The sequence below is a fragment of the Onychomys torridus genome, chromosome 7 (genome assembly GCF_903995425.1).
Source record: "Onychomys torridus chromosome 7, mOncTor1.1, whole genome shotgun sequence".
Lineage (NCBI taxonomy): Eukaryota > Metazoa > Chordata > Mammalia > Rodentia > Cricetidae > Onychomys > Onychomys torridus.
The window spans coordinates 111578119-111601799 of NC_050449.1; the positions used below are offsets into that span (position 1 = coordinate 111578119).

The 23681-nt window shown below is 47.1% G+C and overlaps 2 protein-coding genes across 2 annotated transcripts; both read right to left on the minus strand.

The window, feature by feature from the left end:
• LOC118588022 (solute carrier family 22 member 13-like) lies at positions 1–12497 on the minus strand. Its single transcript, XM_036194293.1, has 10 exons — positions 12120–12497; positions 2973–3076; positions 2612–2766; positions 2231–2399; positions 1944–2064; positions 1763–1857; positions 1050–1264; positions 767–875; positions 336–551; positions 1–94 (listed from the first exon to the last, which is right to left on the minus strand). The coding sequence occupies exons 1-10, from the start codon at positions 12495–12497 to the stop codon at positions 1–3; spliced, it is 1656 nt and encodes a 551-aa protein (XP_036050186.1).
• A 6818-nt stretch (positions 12498–19315) lies between these two features.
• On the minus strand, positions 19316–23681 carry LOC118587786 (solute carrier family 22 member 13). The gene is made up of 9 exons (XM_036193869.1): positions 23304–23681; positions 22527–22630; positions 22166–22320; positions 21781–21949; positions 21494–21614; positions 21313–21407; positions 20899–21113; positions 20616–20724; positions 19316–20400 (listed from the first exon to the last, which is right to left on the minus strand). Exons 1-9 carry the CDS (start codon positions 23679–23681, stop codon positions 20181–20183), a joined length of 1566 nt encoding a protein of 521 aa, XP_036049762.1. The 3' UTR covers positions 19316–20180.

The window sequence follows — 23681 nt, forward strand, 5'->3', positions numbered from 1 at the left end:
TCAGAAGTATGAACTCTTCACAACAGCCATCCTCCTATTGGAAATCCTTCCTGTGACCTCCACTTCTTTTCTCTGGGGTGTTGTGTTGTGAGACCTACAAGGAGAACAATACAGTCAGTGGTTGCCCAACACATGGTCCCATGACAGATCTCTTAACATTCCTTGTGTAAAGTAGGGGAATGTGCTCTAAAGCCAGTCAGATATCAGTGGTACCAAGGGGGCAGGCACCATGTTGCCCAGTAAGCAATGAGTAAGAAATAATGGACTAATGGTGATGAGGAGGCCTGGCCCTAGGGAGAGGGTTCCTGATGTGAGGTCCAGAAGTCAATGCTCACCGTGAGGGGCACCCCTGCTCCAGGTCCTGGATGGTGTCCTTCAGCATCTGGCCCCGTGTCTCGGGCAGAAGAGCACACAGTAGGCCTGCCCCGATCGGGAGGCTGCCAAAGATGAGCATGGGGAGCACCCTGTGGTACTGTTCCAGCAGCATCACAAGCGGTGAGATGATGCCGCCAATCCTAGAGAAGATGCTTACCAACCCCATGCCTGTTTGCCTGGGAAAAGCAGCACAAGCCTTCGCTCTTACTTCTGTCCCACATCCTGGTCCTGAGAAGGCCATGGCACGCCCATGTCTATCTGTCCTCCAGTGTCCTGTGGCGACTTGGTGAGTTGCACTAAACTTCCAGTGGCCTAGGCCCATAGGGCCAGAAGGATGGGTGATATTAGATTCCCCAGGGCAGAGAACCAAAGTCACCCCAGCAGTTCTTACCTGATGATGGTGGGAAAGAGCTCAGTAGTGTACACATAGGATATGGTGAAGGCAGCGGATGAGGCAAACTTCCCCACCACGGCCAGCACAGTGACCACTGTGGGGAGACCTGGAGGAGAACGGGTCAGCCACATAGGGGGAAGGACACCATCACCTAAGCCTACACACCTCCCTGTCTACTCAAGTGCCTCACCCTCTATGCCCAAACCCTGGGGAACCCTTGGTCCTGAAGGGGAGTGTGGCAATGGGGGTAGCCCTGGCAGGGAGGAAGACAGCCTCGTACCTGCTGGGATGAAGATGATGACGACGCACATGACACCTGCCAGAGTCAGAGAACCTAACTGGCTCCACTTGCGACCCAGCTTCTCCATCATGAAGATGCTGGAATAGCGGGCAGGCAACTCCACTGCCCCAAATATTAGCTGTGTCAGGTAGATGTCAAGGCCAAAGTCCCCCACTCGGAGGCTGAATCCATAGTACACCAAACTGTCCACAAACCTACAAAGTACCAAGTATCCCTGTCACTGCTGGGTGTACATCAAGTCAGACCTAAAGGAATAGCCTGTCAGGACCAGGACTTATCCCAGGTGCATGAACTGGCTTTTTAGAGCCCATTCCCTGTGGTGGGACACCTTGCTCAGCCTTGATACAATGGGGAGGGGCTAGGCTCTCCTTCAACTTGATATGCCAGACTTTAACTACCATGGGAGGCCTTCCCCACTCTGAGGAGTGGATGGGGGTAGAGTGGGAGAGAGGTGAGGAGGCGGGAGAAGGGGAGGGAGGGGGAACTGCAGTTGGTATGTAAAATGGAAAAAAATTTAATAAATACATTTAAAAAAAAAAAAAAAAAAGGAACATCCTGGCTCAATGAGCTCACACCAGGGGAGAGACCACGACGCTCACAGAGCCTCCATCCATCCCTCCAGGGACACACTGAAGAGCAGGAGCAGCCATCTGGCTCTGTCCTCACTGAGGGACAAGGCCCTGGGCACTTACCAGACAGCAATGAGAATCAGGGTCACCTTCCTGAGACAGGGGTGTCTGAAAAGATCCAGGGCGTTCCCTGAGGGGCCTGACTTCTCAGGAGCCAGCTAGAAGAAGGGCAGAGTGAGGGGCCAGGACACAGGCATAGAGACTGGCTTGAGGCAGGGGTGAGCCTGAGCCTGCTAACAGGTACCTGGCTCAGGAGCTCTGGAGAAAGTGGCCGCCTGTTCACTGAAGCTGCCTTCTGGACCAGCTGTTTGACCTCCTCTATCTTCCCTTGGGAGAGGAGCCACCGTGGAGATTCTGGCAAAACCCTGTCAACCACATGTGACTCTGATACTGGGGTCCTGAGCCCTGTGTAATGCCCAGAATTCCAGGGCACACTGAGTCTCCCACCCAAAGCTCCACAGGTCCCTCCTCTGCACCCTGCCACAGCACTCCCAACAGAGGGTGGCCTATCACTGCCAAGGGCCTCCCTACCAGAAGTAGAAGACAAGCAAGAAGACTGGTGTGGTGCCTGCTAGCTGAAGGACTCTCCAGTTGCGGACACCATAGGCCAGGCCTGCTAGCACCATCAGTCCCATGGCAAAGCTGCTCTGGGCCAGGACCATGGCTTTTGTTCTCCAGGACGGCCCCACCCATTCTGAAACTGAAGACAAGGCTGAGACTGGGGTGGAATCTGCCCACTCATCCACCCCTGGTGATTCCCAAATGCCGGACTGTCAGATATGTGACTCAGTCCCAGCACAGAAAACTTTGATGTGACCTCCTTTGGTGCAGTTGGCTGACACCACCCCCAAGGGAATTTCAGGGCTCTAACTCTGACTCTGAGGAAGAAGGCTCTTGGGCCCAGACACTCACGGAGGACAGTGGTGCTCAGTAAGTATCCAGCGATAGCAATAGCCGTAGCAAAGTGTAGGGCCATGTAGAGCTCAAAGCTGGGCACAAAGGCTGTGGCCATGCTCGTGGTGGCAGACAGGAGCAGCTGCACAAGGAGGGAGGGTCTACGGCCAATCCTGAGTTAACAGAGGGACATGTTGTGAAGTGAGGAGGCCTTCCCAGGCAGGCCTGTCCTCGGCTCTGTCAGAGTGAGGAGACAGGGTCTTCCATGGAGCTCCATTTGAAGGCAGGCATGAGGACTTGTCTTGATGACTAACAAAACTCCAGGGATTAACTGAGTCAGCAGCAGGAGGCCAAAGCATGCTGGGTCAGCGGCACATACCGATCGCAGATGGGCCCAAAGATGAGGGCCCCAACGAGGAGTCCAGCCATGAACACTGACTGTGAAGTCCTCTTCAGGCTCTTCCGATCACACACCAGGTCAAACTGAGGCAGAAAAATATTCATGTTAGGCCAAGTGCAGCATCCAGGTCCAACTTTACTTTCTAGGGCCCCACATTTTCCATATTGTGTACCAAGTTACCCCATAGTCAACACCATGGACACAGGTCAGTTAAAATCTAAATGGAAATATCATAGCAATCTTTAAATTCTGTCCAACATCACAACTTGCCCAAGAATTCACAATTCAACAGGGTACAGTTTTTTTCCTCTCCAATGACATTAAATGTATACAGTATCTTGCTTGACAGTTGCTTTTATAAAAAGCAAATAACTTGTGCAATTCTACAGGACACCAAAAATGAGGGTGGCAGTGTTGGAGGGCCAGAAGCTGTGCACCGGCTGCAAGGCAGACATCCTATTAGTGTGTTTCAGTCTTCTAAAGAACTAAGCAGAGTCTTTCTTTTCTTTCTGTTTCTATGGTAAAAAACCATGACTAAAAAGCAAAAGGGTTTATTTGGTTAACTCCCAGGTCATAATCCATTGCTGAGGGAAGTCAGGGCAGCAGCTCAAGGCAGAGGCAGAGGCAGGAATCATGGCAGAAGGCTGATTCTGGCTACTCACTGGCTCATGCTCTGCCCAAGATCACCTGCCCAGGAATAGGATCACCCTCCCACATCAATCGTCAGTCAAGACAACCTTATGGACATGGCCACCAGTTAGTGTGACCTGGGAAATTCCTCTTCCCTAGTGACTCTAGGTTATGTCAAGTTGACGATAAGCTAACCAGCACAGTGTGTGCTCATGTTTTCATTTATTTTGAGGCAGGGTGTCATGTAGCCTAGGCTCTACTCAAACTCACTTTGTAGGCAGGATAACTCCTCACTCTCTGCCTCCTGAGCTCAGGATCATAGGCATGTGTCACAATGACAGCTCTGTGCATTAATTTTTAAAACAACTACTTGTTAGGGTAAAAATACCATTAAACTATTTGGACTTAATTACTTAATCCATAGAACTGGTAAGTACTTCTGCCATGGAGAGTACCATGTAAAATCATCGACACAAAAAGAATGTAAAATCTGGAAACTCCTCTACTAGCTGCTTCCTGACAAACAGAACCTGTCTCCTGTGTAAGCTACTCAGGCCCTCCCAAGTTTCATATGTGGCTGTCCAGTTACCTTCAATGTCCACAGTTTGATCAGAATTCTGAAGAGTGCTGTCGCATGCCTTTTAGCCAAGACAGATACATATGTATACAAGGAGTCAGAAGAGGAATACAGATCCCCTGGGGAAAATGTCAACCCACCTAGAGATAAGCTGACCACACCAGGAAGACCGAGTAGAGAAAGTGTGTGGATTCATATATCCCTACATATCTACTACAGACACACTGACCCCAATTCTTGCAGGCTGTGGCCCTGAGTGGGATTTCTGTGCCCTTGTATGGATCAGCACCTTATATGAATGCTTAGGTGGGAACCCATCCAGTGAGGGCTCTTCCAGTGTCACAGCTACGCACTGTGTGCCAGCAAAGAGTGGGTTTCCACCAAAATATACATGAGAGACCACGATAAAGGCATGCACCACTCAGGCTTAGCTTCATTTCCCACTGTAATTAGATTGCACAAGTGTGAACTTTGTAGACAATGTTGCATCACAATGTCAAAAGGTTGGACATGCCTGGTGGGAGTTTCTTAAGCCAACCAAGTTGACGACCAAAATTAACCATCCATAAGACTGAAAACACTGAAAAGAGCTGTCTCTTGCCTTCTCATAATTGCTATCCCAAATTGAACAAAAGGACCCTGGCTGGTTAGAAACCCTTGGTCCGAAGTCGGACGGCAGTATGTGGAGGTGATATGTGCCTGTTGCTGGACACATGGAAGGAAACATAGTGACACCTGAGAGAATATTTGCTGGGAACGGATTAATGAATAGCTGGACTAAAGCTCACACCTAGCTAGCTGATCATCAATTAAGTAACTTAGCAAGAAATTAACCAATCCAGGAATTGCTCTACTCATACTTCTCAAGGACAACAGTTCCTTCTGAAGGACTTATAGGATGTGTGGGATGGTGACCTAACTGCTTCTGAATGAGTCCTGACAAGACAGGGAACTCAACTGTTGTTCTTTCCAGTTCCACACAGCCTGGTTCTGTCTATTGCCTAGAGGTTGTATCATAGTAAGAAATCACTTAAAATGAGTGAAAGTGGATGGAGTCCTACTGCCACCAGGCTCCACAGCTGGAGCTTTGTGTGACCTTGAGCCTGTTCTCCATCCGTGCAAAGATGGGGATAAAGTCGACCATGTGATGTCACCCAATATGATCAGGTCGTCTATAGCAGTTCTAGACTAGTGGCTGTTACATAGGAAACTCCCAGTCCAGGTTGGCTAGGATGACTATGAGCTGTGCCTGTGGCCACAAAGCTGTCGGGGGAACAGTGCTTTGCAGATACAAATGCGGAGCCACAGACACTTCCAAGTCTGGCGCCATTTGCCACCTCCCTTAGTTTATATTCCTTGTAGCTTAAGTCCTTAACACTGCACCGTTCAGGAGCAGCACCTGAGACTTGCAGGCCCCTTCCCTCTGTGTGTCCAGTCTCAGGTAGAGGGGTCATGTGGCAGACAACAGGAATGAAGGGTTCTGCTGTGGGATGTCTTTCTACAGCTGTGAATGTGGTTTGCCCTCTTTGGTTGATAAAGCTGTTTGGCCAATGGTGAGGCAGAATGAGGTTAGATATACATTCAAATTAAAGATGGAGATGAAGAAGGGTGGAGTCAGGCAGAAGCTGCAAGCCGCTGCCAGAAGAAGCAAGATGTGAGAGAACAGGTAATACTGTGAAGCCATGTGGCAAAACATAGATGAACAGGAGTGGGCTGAGTTAAGTTGTAAGAGCTAGTTAATAACGAGCCTGAGCCATAGGCTGTACAGTTTGTAATTAATATAAGCCTCTGTGTGTTTACTTGGGACCGAGCAGCTGTGGGACTGGGCGGGACACAGGAAAACTTCTGCCTACAGGGTTCCAACTTGGCATGCCAGTCATCACCGTCTTTGGGTTTTCATAAATACAGCGAGTAGTTCTGTTCAAGGCCCATGGTGGTGGCCTACAGATTTCCACTCTCATTTCTTAAAGTGCATCCTATCATATCTCCCTCTCCATTCCCTAAACTTCAATGGCTCTCTCGGGTTTCTAGGAGAAAGTTCCAACTCCTTGGCACTGCTCCTAAGACCATTCAAAAGCTGGCTTATACCTATCTCCCAGATACTTTTATGCCATGATCCCTCAACTGTGCTAGGCATTTCATGCCTCCAGATCCTTAGAAAAAGGCCATTCTTTCTGCACCCCTTCCCTCCTGTTCAGATGCCTTTGCCCTGGACAAAAAGCACACTTCTGTGGCTCATTGATGGTGTATTCATTCCTATTCACCAGCCTATGTAGACAGGGCAGCCAGGCATGTTCTCATCTTACTAAGATTAGGTATCCAGGTAATGTTGCAAAGATACATTGAGAAGGGGAAGCATCTTCAAGGGCACACAATCTATCATAAAACATACTCTCTTCAAATTAGTGTCATTTTGTTTCCATTTGAAAATGAAGCCACTCATTATAGCAAAATGTCTGTTCAAAGAGGGTCCCTTGGGTTGATCTGCAGAGCCCTTCCTTGTATAAGGGAGCTCACACTAAGAGAGTGCTGCTCTGCAACAGAGTCTGGGATTATCATGTGGAACAGTACACACATTTCCAAAGGTGGCAAAGGTGTACATTCCCTGGAGAATCTGAGGTAGGAGGTAGCCTGTGGGATAGTTAGGCTACCCAAGGCCTAGCCTACCCAGCACAGGCTAGGTTAATAACTAAGGATAAAGAGAGGTCTCTGAAGCTGGGTGGAGGTGGTACATGCCTTTAATCCCAGCACTCAGGAGGAAGAGGCAGGTGGACTCTAAATTCCAGGACAGCCAGGGCTACACAGAGAAACCTTGTTTCAAAAAAAAATAAAAATAAAAGAGAGAGAGAGAGAGAGAGAGAGAGAGAGAGAGAGAGAGGAGAGAAGGGGCCCTCTGAGTGGCCAATACCATGGTGAAGAAGCTCAGGTTAATGTCAAATCTAAGATATGTCAATTGGATACAAAACAATTCCAGGGAAGCAAACAGCCCTAGTTTGCTGTTGCTGTGATAGTCACCATGACCAAACGTAACTCAAAGGAGTACAGGGTTTTTTTCAGCTTACAGGTTACAGTCCATCAGTGAGGAAAACCAAGTAAGGAACTCAGGGCAGACCTCAAAGCAGAAAGGAACAACACTGCCTTCTAGCTAGCTTCAGGCTCTCAGCTACCTTTCTTATACAGCTCAGGACTGTCTCCTAGAGGTGGTGTCGCCCACAGTGGCCTGGGCCCTCCTACATCAACTAGCAATTTTTAAAAAATGCTCCCCAGATGTGTCTGTCCACAGGCCACTCAGACCTGGGTAATTCTTCAGTTGAGGTTCCCTATTTCCAGGTGAATTTCATTTGTGTCAAGTTGACAATAAAACTAGCCAGGACACTCCACCCTTTCAATCTAATTCATAAACACATCACCTGTTAAACTATAACTATCCTTTCTTGTTTGTCCCCAGGATCTTACATCAATATCATAAAATAACCTATAGGACAACATTAAAACTCTCGGTCTTTAAAAAATTTCAGGGTTTTAAAAGTTCAATGTCTCTTTAAAAATCTAAATTCTCTCAACTGTGGACTCGTGTAAAATTAAAAAGTTATATACTTCCTTCCTTCCCAAAAAGAAGAACCAGGGCATAGGAATAATTCAACAAAGCAAAGTCTAAACCCACTGTTTTCAGACCCAATAGTGTAAAGAACTGGATATACAACATCTGGAACTCACTTCTGAACTTCTGGGCTCCAAGTGGCTTGGGAAGTCCCAATTCTCTGGCTCCACCATCCAAAACACACACTGCTAGTTTTGTATGCTCAGGCTGGCTCCACTCCATATACACTGCTGTCCTTAGTGGCTCCCCATGCTCCTGCCATTGTCAATATTCTGAGGTCTCCTCTGCAACTGAGGCTGTCCCTCACCAATGGCTTCTCTTGGCTTTTCTGCTAGATCTCAGACTGTACCTCACGGTGCCAAATGTGAGCTTCCTTCCGTGATCCTTCAATCCTGGGGTCTCCACGGCAACTGAGGCTAACCTATACTAATGTCCTATCCTGAATTCTCTTTAGGCACTCCAATACTGCCACATGGTTCCAGGCTTGAGCTGCTCCTCATGAACCCCTCAATCTTGCATCTCTCATGCCTTCAAAATCAGAACTACATGGGCAATTCTTATATATTGCCAAGTTCATTTACCAGCTTGAGATGCAGCCTCCCCCCCCCCACCCCAGACCATAACTTCTGTGTGCTGACTCTGAGGAAACGCTTTCCAAAAGATTTCATCTTAATGATGATGGTCTCCATTAACCACAGTTGATTTTTCAGTCCCAGCTGACCAGCACCCATTGTCCCAGTAAAGGAAGGTTTCATTTCCATACATCTTAATCTAACATGACACAACATAACAGCATCTTCGCTTCGCTCTGAAACCACGCATCCACTGCCTGTGTTTTTCTCAACATTCTTATTTTCCAAGCTCCCACAGGACAGCCCATTAAGCTATGAGTACTTGATGGGTTTTCCACTTAAAGTCCCAAAATCTTCAACAATTCCCAAAACAACACAGGTCAGGCAGAGTAACAATCCTATCCTGGTACCAATTTTGCTTTTCTGTGACAAGAAACTACTTGCGGAGGAAATGGCTTCCTTAGTTTATAGGTTATAATTCATAACCAAGAGAAGCCAAGGCAGGAATCTAAAGGGAAGAACTGAACCAGAGAACATGGGAAAATGCTGCTTATTGGCTTGCTGTCAGGCTACCTTTCTTATTCAGCTTGAAGCCAATCTGCCTAGGAATAGTTCTTCCCACAGTGGGCTGGGCCCTCTCACAAAAATGAATAATCAAGAAAATGCCTCACAGATATGTCCACAAGCTGATCTGATCTAGACAATTGCTTAATAAAGGGGTCACTACTTCCAGGTGACCAGGACACAGACCATCAAATAAGTTGTTTTGAGCAATGGAACCATTGTCTCCTGACATCCAATATAACATGTGAGGACATGCTATTTTTTTTTCTTCTTACTTGGTATGTGTGTGTGTGTGTGTGTGTGTGTGTGTGTGTGTGTGTGTGTGTATGCCTGTGCATGTGTGCACATGTGTATGATGTATATGGAGGTCAGAGGACAAGTTATAGGAGTTGATTCTCTCTATCATGTAGTTGATCTTAGGAATGACCCCCTCTGATTGAAAAGCTTGTCAAGAAGACATAGAAGACCATTACATCAGTGATTCCTCAAAAGCTGGCCCTTGCCAGAATAGTGTCGAGCACACAGACCCAGTGCATGCATCTATCATAAGCAAGTGTCAATGCCCTGGGTAAAAGGGCTTCTTCTGGTGGGCATGGTCATTTGAGTGTGCCTTTTCTGTCACCCATGAGCAGAGCAGATCCAGTGTTTGATGAACTCATAAAGTGAATGGCTCCCATCCTGCCCCTCCTCCTTCCCAAGAGGTTCTGTATGGCTACTTGCTGTTGGAGAGAGACATTAACTTCTAACTTCTTTCACTGATACATGAAGAAAAGGATTAAACTTTTTCAAACAACAAATATAGGCTGAAGATGGCTCATGGGATAGACACTTGCTACCAAACTTGAAGACCTGAGTTCAATCCCCCAAGGCCCACATAGTAGAAGGATAGATCTGCAACCACCTCCCAACACACGCCCAAGCACATAAAGTAAATAAATGTAATTTAAAAACAAATGCATTAGGGCCTAGAGATGGCTTGGCAGTGAAGACCACTGGTTACTCTTGATTCCCAACACCTACATGACATCAAAACCACCTGTAACTCCAGCTCCAGAGACTCTGATGCCATCTTCTGGTCTCTACAGACACCAGGTGTGTATGTGGTGTGCACTTGAACACACACACACACAGACACAGAGACACACAGACACACACACACAGACACACAGACACACACACAGAGAGACACACAGGCAGGCACACACACACACACACACACACACACACACACACACACACACACACAGGCAAAACACCCATACACATAGAATAACTTAAAAACAAAGATACACCAAATGGATTGAGCCCATGATTTCAGTGAGTGTTCTCTTTCAGTTATTTATGTGTGTAGTGTAGACTTGGAGCCTGACAGTGAGGGACCCAGCTGAAGGTTGGGTGCTAGATGAAGGGTCTAGAGGAGACTCTTATGTGCTTCCAGGCCATCAGGAATCAGGCCTGCTGCCAGGCTTTGGTTATGTGAAATTAGCACATGCTGTGGACAAGGCTTAGAGTAGACTCAGAGCAATCTGGAAGGTTCACTGGGCCTTAAAGATGCTGCTGTTTGGCCAGGTGTACAGAGCAATTCTATGCAATTATAAGTGTACCCCAAATTTTTTAGGGATAGTCAAGGTCAGAACCTACTATAAGGTGATGGAGAGCCCTGGACTCTTCTAGGCCAGGCTGAGCTAGATCCAGTAATTAGGAGTGTCCTTAAGCCACCTCGCTTCCCTGGGTGAGGGGCAGGGGGACAGTGAGAAGAATCCCAGGAAGGACACACAGACACAGAAAGGATTGCTGTCCCATCCAAAAGTGAATGTTTCACTTTGGTTAAAACATTGTCTCCAGAGACTTCTAAAAAAGTGTTGTTGTTGTTGTTTTTTTTTTTTACAAGTGTGTGTGTGTGTGTGTGTGTGTGTGTGTGTGTGTGTGTGTGTTGTGGGGAGTGAATGTTTAACCCATGGGATTGAGATCCACAACCATAGATAGGATGAGAATGCAGAGATGCTCCTCAAGAGTCCACACCCGTGGGTTTCTAGACTCTCCATGTGTGCTTCCTGCTGAAAAGAAAGGCAGAGCTGGACAGTGGGGATCTAGCAGAGGAGCCTGGCTCCATGATCAGCTTCCTACACTGCCTGGGCTAAGTCATCTCCTCCAACTGTGCCTCAATCCTTCCATTCTGGACATGGCAATAGCCTGACACAGAGTGCTTTCCAAGGGCCCCTGGGACTCTGGGACAGCTGGAGGAGAAACTGGTTTATCTGCTTGGATTTCTAAGAGAATAGAGCTAGTAGAAGCAAATGTTTGGTTATTTACACAACAGTCATAGGTTCTGAAGTGTTCTCCAGAATCCTAGAAGCAGGCAGGAAGAGACCTAGAAAGAAGCTGAGAAGTAGGAAGCCATGCTGGGTAAATAGGAAGGTAGAGGAATGGATGTGGAAGGAAAGGCATTAGACAGGAAGAGAGCATCAGATATCTGGCATTAGAAGTCCTTGGAATAGGGTAACTTATAGCCAGGCAGACCTGCAGAGAGGTATGTCCAAAGATAAAGGGGGCAGTAAATACAGATAAATGGGGACAAAAATAAAGGCAAGTGGCTAGGCATATGCCATCAACTTTTTACATGGGTGGTATGGATCCAAACTCAGTACTTTACCCACTGAGCCATCTCCCAACCTCTCGCCATTTTTATGCATGTGTTAGTTTCAAGGGCACTAAACAAATAGACAACAACTAAAAGAGGTTATGAAGCATTGCAAACTTCCCATCTGGTCTCTGTGGCCCAGGCCCCCTTCCTTAATGCACCAGAGTTGAATTTAGCTCCCAGACATGCCATCCCTTGTCTACAACCAGACTTCCTCTTGTTTTTCTTCTCTATAAAATATCTCCTCTTTCTGTCAACAGTTTACGGGTACCTTGGTGCCACCAGGTTCACAAAAGGACAGGCAAACATGAAACACTGATGGACAACGCAGCAGACAGAGAAAGTCAGAGAGGGAGAGATGGGTCAACAGACAGAGGACGAAGAGAAACAAGGGATGACCAGAAAAGGGGGAACAGGTAACACATGGCTACATACACACATAGACACAGAAACAGAGCAAGAGGGTGATCAAAGGCACAGGGTCAGACAGAAGAACTGACGGACCCATACAAGTGGACACACAGACAACAAGCTATCCCACCTCATTCTTCAGGGACTGAGGCTTGTTCTCAGGATAGTCCCAGCCGGAATCACAGGCCTGGGTCTCATTGAAGCGGTGGCTGAGGATGTCTTCCAGGCTGGCATTGTCAGGAGGGGGCCGGAACATGAGGCAGGACTCAGGTCTGCCTGCCGTGTCGTTGGGTATGCTGACTGCCAGCTGCTCAGCAGCACTTAGGTTGAAAGTGTGGTTCTTGACCCAGGACACTGAACAGTGGTGAGCCTCATCAAGGACCATGAAGATCTGACTAAACACGAAGAATGCAGACAGGAAGTTGGGGATGCCCATCAGGATGGTCACCTGTACCTGGAAGCGACCAAAGTCGCCCACTTCAGCCATGACCTGTGCAAAGTGAGCCATGTCTGCTGCTCACTCCTTAGTCTAGGAACACCAGGCAGGTCTGAAACTTGGCTTTGGGGCACTTGCTGCTCTGGGCTGTGGTGACAACTGCGTTAATGTTTAATCCAGTCTTGCTGAGCTCTGCCTCTCACACCTCTTCTACTAGCTGTAGCCTAAGGAGGTGTTATGGTTTGACTTTTAAATGTACCCCTCAAAGGTCTCATCTGTTGAAGGCTTGGTGTCCACCTGGCGGTACTACTCAGAGGAAGTGCAACCTTTAGGAGGTAGGGCCTACTTGAAGGAAGTGAGTGATTGAAGGCATGCCTTTGGAGGAGACATTGCAGCCTCAATCTTTCTCTATCCCTGTGCTTCCAGAATACCATGAGGCTGGCAGCCTAGTTCCAGCACACCCTTCATCATATTGTCAGGCTTCACCACAGAAACCAGAGCTCGGTGAACAGGAAGCCTCTGAAAACATGAACCAGAATAATCTGTTAATAACCCTTTAAGTTACTGCTGTCCAGTCTGTTGTCACAGCACAAAAAGTCGAGTATCGCCAAAAACTGGCATTGAGAACTAGGACAGTGGCTGTGACAGCATCTCATCAAGTGGCTTAGAGTCTTTGGAAAGCGTTCGCTGAGGATGGTAGAAAGGTTCAGGGACGCAAACAAGCAGTCTTCTTGTAAACAGAGCTTTGTGGGTCATTCTGGCAAGAGTACCAAAGAGGGGAATGCTGATAGGAATGCAGAGTAATGGCTGTGCTCATGAGGTTCCTGATGGAAGAGAAGTTTAAGGAACCAGACTAGAATCCATCCATGTCACATTCTGGAAAACAAGTACAAACTCGTCTACATTTAATCTGTTCTGTGACGTTGTGATGCTGAGTTCAAAGACAATGGGATGATTAATCTGGTAGAAGAAATTTCATGGCAGTACATATTCAGGCAATGGCATAGGTATGTACTGCTGGCTGCTTTCAGTTAGGTTTACTGTGAGGATTAGGAATAAAACTGAGGTATAAAGATTTGAAAAACTTTGACCAGCAAAGAGCAATTAATGTTGGGCCACACTTTAAAAGGTATGGTTCCTGAGAGATCAGTGCCATTAAAGAAAGCCAAGCTCTTTTCATTGGGACAATATGAAAGATGCCTTAAGAGCAGCTTAAGAATTGGCCCCTCCCATTCCAGAGTGAAACTGTAAACTCATTTGAAAGGCTCTGCTTTGAGAAGACAGTGCTAGGATGCCTTCCACACACACAGCAACCTAAGGAAATGTTTTGCTGTGCTCAGACACTCAAGACCTGAATGGTTACTTCAGCCACAGCCAAAGGAGGACCAATAACCTCTACAACGGGTGGCAGACCTTGGAATAATCTACATGGTCCTGGCTTTGCAGTTGTACAGAATTTGAAATTTACCAAATCATGGGTGTCAAGGAAAGTCTTTGAGGCCAGACTATGTCTTGGTTTGGGTTTCTATTGCTGTGAAGAGGCACCATGACCACAACAACTATTATAAAGGAAAATATTTAATTGAGGATGGATTACAGTTTCAGAGGTTTAGTCTATTATTGTCATGGCAAGAAGCAAGGCAACATGGAGGCAGACATGATGCCGGAGAGGTAGCTGAAAGTTCTATATCTTGATCTGCAGGCAACAGGAAATGAACTGTCTCCCACACTGGGCATGCCTCGAGCATATGAAACCACAAAGCCTGCCTAACAGTGACACATCTACTCCAACAAGGCCACACCTCCTAATAGTGCCACTCGCTAGGGGCCATCACATGAGTCTCTGGGGGCCATACTCCTTCAAACCTCCATATTCCCTTCCCTGGCTCCCATGGGCCTGTAACCATGACATAATGTGTTTTGGGGTTGAAGTCTGTTCAGGAAGCTGTTGAATAAGCAATAACTTAAGCCATGAGGATGATGCAATGCTATAATGAAGACCCCAGGAATTTAAAGATGGCTGGAACATGAAATATTAAGGAAAGCCACACACATTGAGCAGATACAGTCTAGAGTAGTAGTCAGTGGGTTGCAGACAACAAGACTATAAGGGGGAAGCTGTCCAAATCCATTGGTGCTCACATCATACCACCATGTGCCCCACACACTGAACATGCGACCCCACAGGCCATGTATAAGGCTCCTTTTCCACTAGCATTTGTTGTGATTTGCTTTCTTGATAATAGTTGTTTCAACTGGGTGAAGCATAAGCTCAATGTAACTTCCTTACAACTAATGATATTGGACATTTCTTCATGTATTTATTAATCATTTTTGTTTTTTGAGAAATGTCTTTAAATTTATTTGCACATCCATTGTTTGCTCTTTTGGGGAAAGGAAGTGATTTTAATTCTTTATATATTGTGAATAATCATCCTGTCCAATGTACATATTGCCCAGATCTCTCTCATTCTGTTGATCATTTCTTTTGTTATGTAGGGGCTTTTTAAAGTCAAACAATTCCATTTGTCAAATCTTGTAATCATTTCTTGTATTGGTGGAGTCCTTTTTTGGAAATTCCTTGCTTATACTTATATCCTGAAGTGCTTTCTCTACATTTTCCTCTTAACAGGGCTTCAGGTCTTACAGTCTTTGATTCATTTTGAATTAATTTTTGCCCAGAGTGATGGAGGCAGAGTTCTCTGTATCTCAGCAGCTGCTCTCAAATAATCACAAAGAGGCTTAACATTAATTATAAATGCTCAGTCAATAGCCCAGGCTTGTTACTAGCTAACTCTTAAAATTTAAATTAACCCATATTTCTTTCTTTTCTTTTCTCTCTTTTGGTGCCTGCCCTAGATCTTGCTCTGTAGATCAAGCTGGCCTTGAACTCACACAGATCTGCCTGGCTCTGCCTCCCAAGTGCTGGGATTAAAGGCATGTTCCACTACCGCCTGACTCCATATTTCTTATCTACCCTCTACCACATAGTGGTGCCTTCTTCCAGCACAGCATGTTTATCTCCTGCTTCCTGTGTGTCTTTTCTGTGACTCCTCTGACTTTGGCCTTCTTTTTCCCAGCATTCTCTCTGCTCTGAAAAATCCTGCTTAGATATCAGCCTATCAGCTTTTTATTAACAAAGAGAACAAGCAACACATTTTCACTATGTACAAAAGGATTATTCCACATCAGAGTAAGAAATAAGTATTTGGTTTATTATTCTGTATGTCAAACACAGCTTTTCCAGCACCATCAGTTGAAGAGACTTTCTTTTCTCTAATGCACATTTTTGGCACTAAAGTCAAGAATCATATGGCTATGGCTGCATGGGTTTATTTCTGGGTTCTCTGCTCTATTACATTGGTGTACACACAATACTTCCAGTTTTGCTTTCTGCTAATCAGGATCTTTTGTGCTTCCATATGAATTTTAGACTTTTTAAAAATTCCGTGAAAAATGACATGAATTATAGATTGATTTTAGTAATATATCCATTTTCAAAATATTAATTCTGCAGATCCACGAGCATGAGGCATCTTTCCACTTTCTACCTCCTTCTTCAATTTCTTCAGTGCTGAAACTTTTTACTGTAGCAGTCTTTCATTCCCTTTGCCAAGATAATGTGTGTTTCCTTGATTTTCCTGTTTTCTCAGCTTGTTTCCTACTGATATGTAGAAAAGCTACAGAATTTTATGTTGATTTTGTTGTTTATCTTGAGAGAACTCAAGATTCACAGAACAGAAGGGTAGTAGTCTTAATCTCAGGGGGTCAGACTGCTAGACCCTTTTGCTTTTAATCTCTAGTCGGGTGTTCAAGAATAGAACCTGAGAGGATTGGTGTAAAGTGGCCTACAAAATCACCCATTACTGTGTTTTTATTGCTAGAAATAGTACCCGGGGTCATGTGCATACTAGTTGTCTAAGATACTGTTCTGTTGCTGTGAGGAGACACCATGACCAAGGCAACTCTTTTTTTTTTTTCCCTCTGTGTAGCTTTGCACCTTTCCTGGAACTCACTTTGGAGACCAGGCTGGCCTCGAACTCACAGAGATCCACCTGCCTCTGCCTCCCAAGTGCTGGGATTAAAGGCGTGCACCACCACCGCCTGGCTGACCAAGGCAACTCTTACAAAAGAAAGCATTTAATTGGAGGCTTGCTGACAATTTCAGTAGATTAGGCCATTATCATGAGAGGAAATATGGCAGCAGACAGGGAATGAGGCTGAGTGTTTACATCCTGATCTACAGGTGAGGGAGTTAGGGGTTGGGGGAGGATAAAGATAGACACTGGACTTGACATGGACTTTTGAAAACTTAAAGCCCATCCCAGTGACATATTTTATCCAACAAAGCCATACCTCCCTAATCTTTCTCAAATAGTTCCATTCCCTGGTGACTAAGCGTTCAAATATGTAAACCCATGGGAGCCTTTCTTATATAAACCACAATACTAGGTGAAATTGTCCACTATAAAATAGTAAATCTGTGGTCTAGATTGGGGAGACTCCTGCCTACTATGTTTGAGATCTGGATCCTGTACAAGCTTCAATAATGTCAATCATAGAGCGGAGCAGTAGTCCCACTGCTACCATGTCCCGAGAGTAAAGGCTATTCTCTGTTCAACAGCACCCTGCTGAAGACAGGGATGGCATACCACATGCTAGCCTGTCTTTCCCTATCAAGCCCCTTCCATTGTGCTTGTCAAGATACAGACAAGAATACACTACAGCATTACTTCCCTAGGGAGATGTGAACAAGCATCTATTCACACTATAGACCACCATGTCTAGAACAGAGATGATCCACCCAAGTCTACCTTGGTAAACTAGTGAGTTCACTGGGTTACTAAGTGTACATGAGGTGTTACAGAGACGTGGATAACCTTCAACAGTTGTATACTGAAAGTCCAATCCTAGATGAGTGATAACCTCCTAAAATCTGAATAAACAGTGTGAACCTTCACCCTTCTACATAAAACATAAAATCAGTGTGGAGGAAAGAGGCATCTAGAGACTGTAATCTCAGGCCAAGGTCTAGTGACCCTCCTATCCTATCACAATCTCACACTGCGAATCAGAGCTGCTCTGATGTGGCATGTCATACCTAGAGGATATCATCCACAACACAGGCAGGTATGACCTTCAATTAGCTACTGATAAAGACAGACCTTTACCTGACAGCAGATAAAGGACCAGGACACTTGTAAATACACTCAGACAGGCTCCAATGATAGCCTGAGGCAGCCCCAGCCCTCTACCCCAAACTGCTCACTTGGGCTGCCTCTTGTCTTGTCTGCTTTCTTCACCTTAACAGATATTTGTAATGGTCCCTAAAAGTCTCCTTGGAGGGACTCTAAACCTATCACAGGCTGCTTGGCCTCAGCAGCTTTCTGGAACCTTGCTGCAAGCATCTGTGTCTTTTGGGCTTACAGAATGAGTACCATGTATATGATGCTGCAAAGTCCTGTTGCCAGCTTGAGATGTTGCCTAGCACCCTTGGATGACAGTCACAATTTGCGGTGGCCTCTGTACAGTCACCCTGGGAAAGCCATTTCTTTATTTAGCTGTTTTTGAACAGAGGAACTCCTTCTGCACCAATCTCACTCAGGCTCATTCAGGCTCCTCCTTTGAATAAACCTGTACTTTCACAAATACCAGTCTTCCATAGGTGGAGGCTTATCTTTAAAGACATCGTTTCTACTGCCTCAATGAAGGGAGTGGGACTCTCTTTAATGGTGCTAATTCCTCTAAAAATTAATTATAGTGCTTTGCCTGAATTCTCTTTATCTGAAACTTCAAATTGCTCACAGTACATTCCCAACAAAGTTCACATTTTTCTTATATTTCTGCTCTCTCATACTGCAGATCTGAATACATAAGCAATAGCCACATCAGAGCCTAACAGTGTACTGGAATCTAAGTGTTTTGAATTCCACTTCACTCAAGTTCTCGTGGAATACATGCAGCCAAACTCTTTGACAGAATGTGTCATCAACGGCATCCAGTCCAATTCCCAGTGGAGTGCTTGTTTCCCTTTGGAAAGTGGAATGATTTCTGCATTTCTCCTCATGTTTTGTCTTACAAGCTCCTGCTAGCATGATCCTTTAAGCTCTGCCTACAGCATTTTAGGGGTCCTTTGGCCTAAAGTTTCAAACTCTTGTATTCCTCTTGCAAACCTTTCTGAAGGCCCAAGAGCTGCATGGTCGGGTCTATCACAGAAAGCCCCTAGCCTCGGCACCACTCTTCTTATTGCTGTGACAAAAGACTCACTCAGCAAAGAAAGCCAGGAGAGACTTCACTGTGGCTCACAGTCTCAGAGTACACGTCCATGCTGGGAGTCGTCACTGTGGCAGGAAGTAGAGACGAACCCCACTGCTCAGCTCCCTTCCACATTTTAATCTATTTACCCAGGGCCTTAGCCAATGGGATAATGTTGCCCTCATTCAGGAAGGGTTTTCTTCCTCAGTTAGACTTCTAAAAACATCTTCACAGACATACCCAGTTAGTTCTTCCATGATGATTCAAATCCACTCAGGTTGACAATGAAAATTAAACATTACACAATGAAAATACTTATCCCCAGACATCCAATACCTAAGAAATGGAAAAGATGTCTACAAAGACCCCCAAAGGCAGGTCTGGGAACACAGCTCATACCACAAAACAAACCACAAAACCAAAAGCAACAGGAAAAACTTGCAATATGGCTGTGTCAATAAAGGATCCCTTTAAGTCTTTTCCCAGGATAGATAACCACTGCCAAGGAGGGAGCGCGCGCACACACACCCACACCCACACCCACCCACACACACACATCACTCAGAGAAGTAAACGGCTTCAGCCTTGAAACGCACTTTTCCACTTCTGTATGTACTCTTTTTATTAGAGGGACACAGTATGATAATGGTAGGAAGCTGAAGAACATGTTTGGCTATGATTTCAAGAGAACAGTACGAAACAGCCATGACTGGATGCACAGAGCACAGGTCCAGCCCTGCGCACACCCACCCTGACAGGAGAAGGTGACCAAGTGTGAAGGAGGAAGTTTCTCAAAGAATCTGTGATGCTCTGGAAATAGTTTCACAGTGTTCTCCAAGGGTTTGCATTGACACTGGCCCCAGGTATGACAATGTGAATCCCAGTGTGAGGTTTAAGAGGTGGGAACAAGGAGAAGACTGTTGTTCCTGGTGCTTCCCCAAGCTCTGGCTTGTGCTGTGATATCTTATATCCGCAGACACTCCTTCCTCTGTGATCCTGCTCACCAAGACATGGCAAAGACACAATCCAAAAGGCAAAGACAAAGACACACCGAGGATCCTAATTCAAACATGGCACTGACAATATTTCAGAGAAAGAGAGAGGCTGGTTCTGACCAACAAGCTGGGCTCGTCACTCCCTCAAAACAGGCCCCAGCAGTGTCCACTGTGTGATCTGTTGCTGTAAATGAACAAGCCCTTAACAACCACAGTTGGGAGGAGGATGGCCGATTGGAACCCTGAGGATAGAACTTCTTCCTTTAACCACCATTTCTTTCTCAGGAGACTATGCCACTGAAGATCTGCAAGGGAAGAAAGAAGTCAGCAGTAGCCCAGCACAGGATCCTCGGATGAATTCCTATCATCATCTGTAGGAGGAAAATGACCTACAACATGAATCTGTGGCACGAAGGGGCACTATGTTGCCCAATAAGCAATAATGGTGATGGGGAGGCCTGGCCCTAGGGAGAGGACTCCTGATGTGAGGTCCAGAAGTCAATGCTCACCGTGAGGGGCACCCCTGCTCCAGGTCCTGGATGGTGTCCTTCAGCATCTGGCCCCGTGTCTCGGGCAGAAGAGCACACAGTAGGCCTGCCCCTATCGGGAGGCTGCCAAAGATGAGCATGGGGAGCGCCCTGTGGTACTGTTCCAGCAGCATCACAAGCGGTGAGATGATGCCACCAATCCTAGAGAAGATGCTCACCAACCCCATGCCTGTTTGCCTGGGGAAAGCAGCACAAGCCTTCGCTTTTACTTCTGTCCCACATCCTGGTCCTGAGAAGGCCATGGCATGCCCATGTCTATCTGTCTTCCAGTGTCCTGTGGCGACTTGGTGAGTTGCACTAAACTTCCAGTGGCCTAGGCCCATAGGGCCAGAAGGATGGGTGATATTAGATTCCCCAGGGCAGAGAACCAAAGTCACCCCAGCAGTTCTTACCTGATGATGGTGGGAAAGAGCTCAGTAGTGTACACATAGGATATGGTGAAGGCAGCGGATGAGGCAAACTTCCCCACCACGGCCAGCACAGTGACCACTGTGGGGAGACCTGGAGGAGAACAGGTCAGCCACATAGGGGGAAGGACACCATCACCTAAGCCTACACACCTCCCTGTCTACTCAAGTGCCTCACCCTCTATGCCCAAACCCTGGGGAACCCTTGGTCCTGAAGGGGAGTGTGGCAATGGGGATAGCCCTGGCAGGGAGGAAGACAGCCTCGTACCTGCTGGGATGAAGATGATGACGACGCACATGACACCTGCCAGAGTCAGAGAACCTAACTGGCTCCACTTGCGACCCAGCTTCTCCATCATGAAGATGCTGGAATAGCGGGCAGGCAACTCCACTGCCCCAAATATTAGCTGTGTCAGGTAGATGTCAAGGCCAAAGTCCCCCACTTGGAAGCCGAGGCCATAGTACACCAAACTGTCCACAAACCTACAAAGTACCAAGTATCCCTGTCACTGCTGGGTGTACACCATCAGACCTAAAGGAACATCCTGGCTCAATGAGCTCACACCAGGGGAGAGACCACGACGCTCACAGAGCCTCCATCCATCCCTCCAGGGACACACTGAAGAGCAGGAGCAGCCATCTGGCTCTGTCCTCACTGAGGGACAAGGCCCTGGGCACTTACCAGACAGCAATGAGAATCAGGGTCACCTTCCTGAGACAGGGGTGTCTGAAAAGATCCAGGGCGTTCCCTGAGGGGCCTGACTTCTCAGGAGCCAGCTAGAAGAAGGGCAGAGTGAGGGGCCAGGACACAGGCATAGAGACTGGCTTGAGGCAGGGGTGAGCCTGAGCCTGCTAACAGGTACCTGGCTCAGGAGCTCTGGAGAAAGTGGCCGCCTGTTCACTGAAGCTGCCTTCTGGACCAGCTGTTTGACCTCCTCTATCTTCCCTTGGGAGAGGAGCCACCGTGGAGATTCTGGCAAAACCCTGTCAACCACATATGACTCTGATACTGGGGTCCTGAGCCCTGTGTAATGCCCAGAATTCCAGGGCACACTGAGTCTCCCACCCAAAGCTCCACAGGTCCCTCCTCTGCACCCTGCCACAGCACTCCCAACAGAGGGTGGCCTATCACTGCCAAGGGCCTCCCTACCAGAAGTAGAAGACAAGCAAGAAGACTGGTGTGGTGCCTGCTAGCTGAAGGACTCTCCAGTTGCGGACACCATAGGCCAGGCCTGCTAGCACCATCAGTCCCATGGCAAAGCTGCTCTGGGCCAGGACCATGGCTTTTGTTCTCCAGGACGGCCCCACCCATTCTGAAACTGAAGACAAGGCTGAGACTGGGGTGGAATCTGCCCACTCACTCCATGACATCCAGATGGTATCATGCCAAGCACTGTGCACGTTCCCAGCAGAGGAAGCTCTGCTGTGACCTCCTGGGGTACAGATGACTGAAACTATCCCCACAGGCTGTTCAGGGGCTCTCAAGAGCTCAGATTTCAGACTGTACCTGAAGGCTCCAGGGCCCAGATACTCACCAAAGATCATGGTGCTCATCATATATCCAGCAACAGCAGTAGCCGAGATAAAGCACAGAACCATGTAGAGCTCGAAGCTGGGCACAAAGGCTGTGGCCACGCCTATGAGGCCTGACAAAAACAGCTGCAGCAGAATGCTGGCTCTTCGGCCAATCCTGAGTTAACAGAGGGACATGTTGTGCAGTGAGGAGGCCTTCCCAGGCAGGCCTGTCCTCGGCTCTGTCAGAGTGAGGAGACAGGGTCTTCCATGGAGCTCCATTTGAAGGCAGGCATGAGGACTTGTCTTGATGACTAACAAAACTCCAGGGATTAACTGAGTCAGCAGCAGGAGGCTAAAGCATGCTGGGTCAGCGGCACATACCGATCGCAAATGGGCCCAAAGATGAGGGCCCCAACGAGGAGTCCAGCCATGAACACTGACTGTGAAGTCCTCTTCAGGCTCTTCCGATCACACACCAGGTCAAACTGAGATGGAAATAGGGTGTGTAAGACTTGTCCTAGCAGCCAGGATCAACCTCATCATCTAAACTCCATGGTTCCCACACTGTGAGCCAAGGCTACCCTCAGCACCATAGTGAGTTATTGAGCACAGAATATTTAAAATTTTATGGAATATCATATAATCACTGACATCATACAACTGTTTTCCATAGGCAGGCAGGCATGCATAGAACTAGGCAGAAGTTGAAAAGCAGGAAAGCACCATGGGCAAGCAATGAGGCAGGTGAATAGCCGTGGACAGAGACAGGCTAAGTCAGGACAGGAAGGGAGGCCTTCAGGCAGATCTTATAAAATGGACAGAGAGAACAGCAGGTAGGGAGAAGAATAAAGGCAGGCAGATGGACAGAGAGACAAGTCAAAAGATACAGACAAGAGGACATGCAAAAATGATGGCAGCAGAGCACACAGAGAAAGTGGTACATGCAATCTACTGGCATACAGAGCTCAAGGTTGGGCACAAAATGTAGGCTGGCCTGTGATGCCCACCAGGGGCAGTGGACCAGGATGACTGGCAAAGGAGAAAATAAGCATAAACCCAAACAGGCATCAGGACAGATAAAAACAGCAAGTATCAAGCAAAGGCACAGGGTCGGAGGAATAGACAGGCCTGTGAAAGCCTGAGAACAGGCAGTCCCACCTCATTCTTCAGGGACTGAGGCTTGTTCTCAGGATAGTCCCAGCCGGAATCACAGGCCTGGGTCTCATTGAAGCGGTGGCTGAGGATGTCTTCCAGGCTGGCATTGTCAGGAGGGGGCCGGAACATGAGGCAGGACTCAGGTCTGCCTGCCGTGTCGTTGGGTATGCTGACTGCCAGCTGCTCAGCAGCACTTAGGTTGAAAGTGTGGTTCTTGACCCAGGACACTGAACAGTGGTGAGCCTCATCAAGGACCATGAAGATCTGACTAAACACGAAGAATGCAGACAGGAAGTTGGGGATGCCCATCAGGATGGTCACCTGTACCTGGAAGCGACCAAAGTCGCCCACTTCAGCCATGACCTGTGCAAAGTGAGCCAT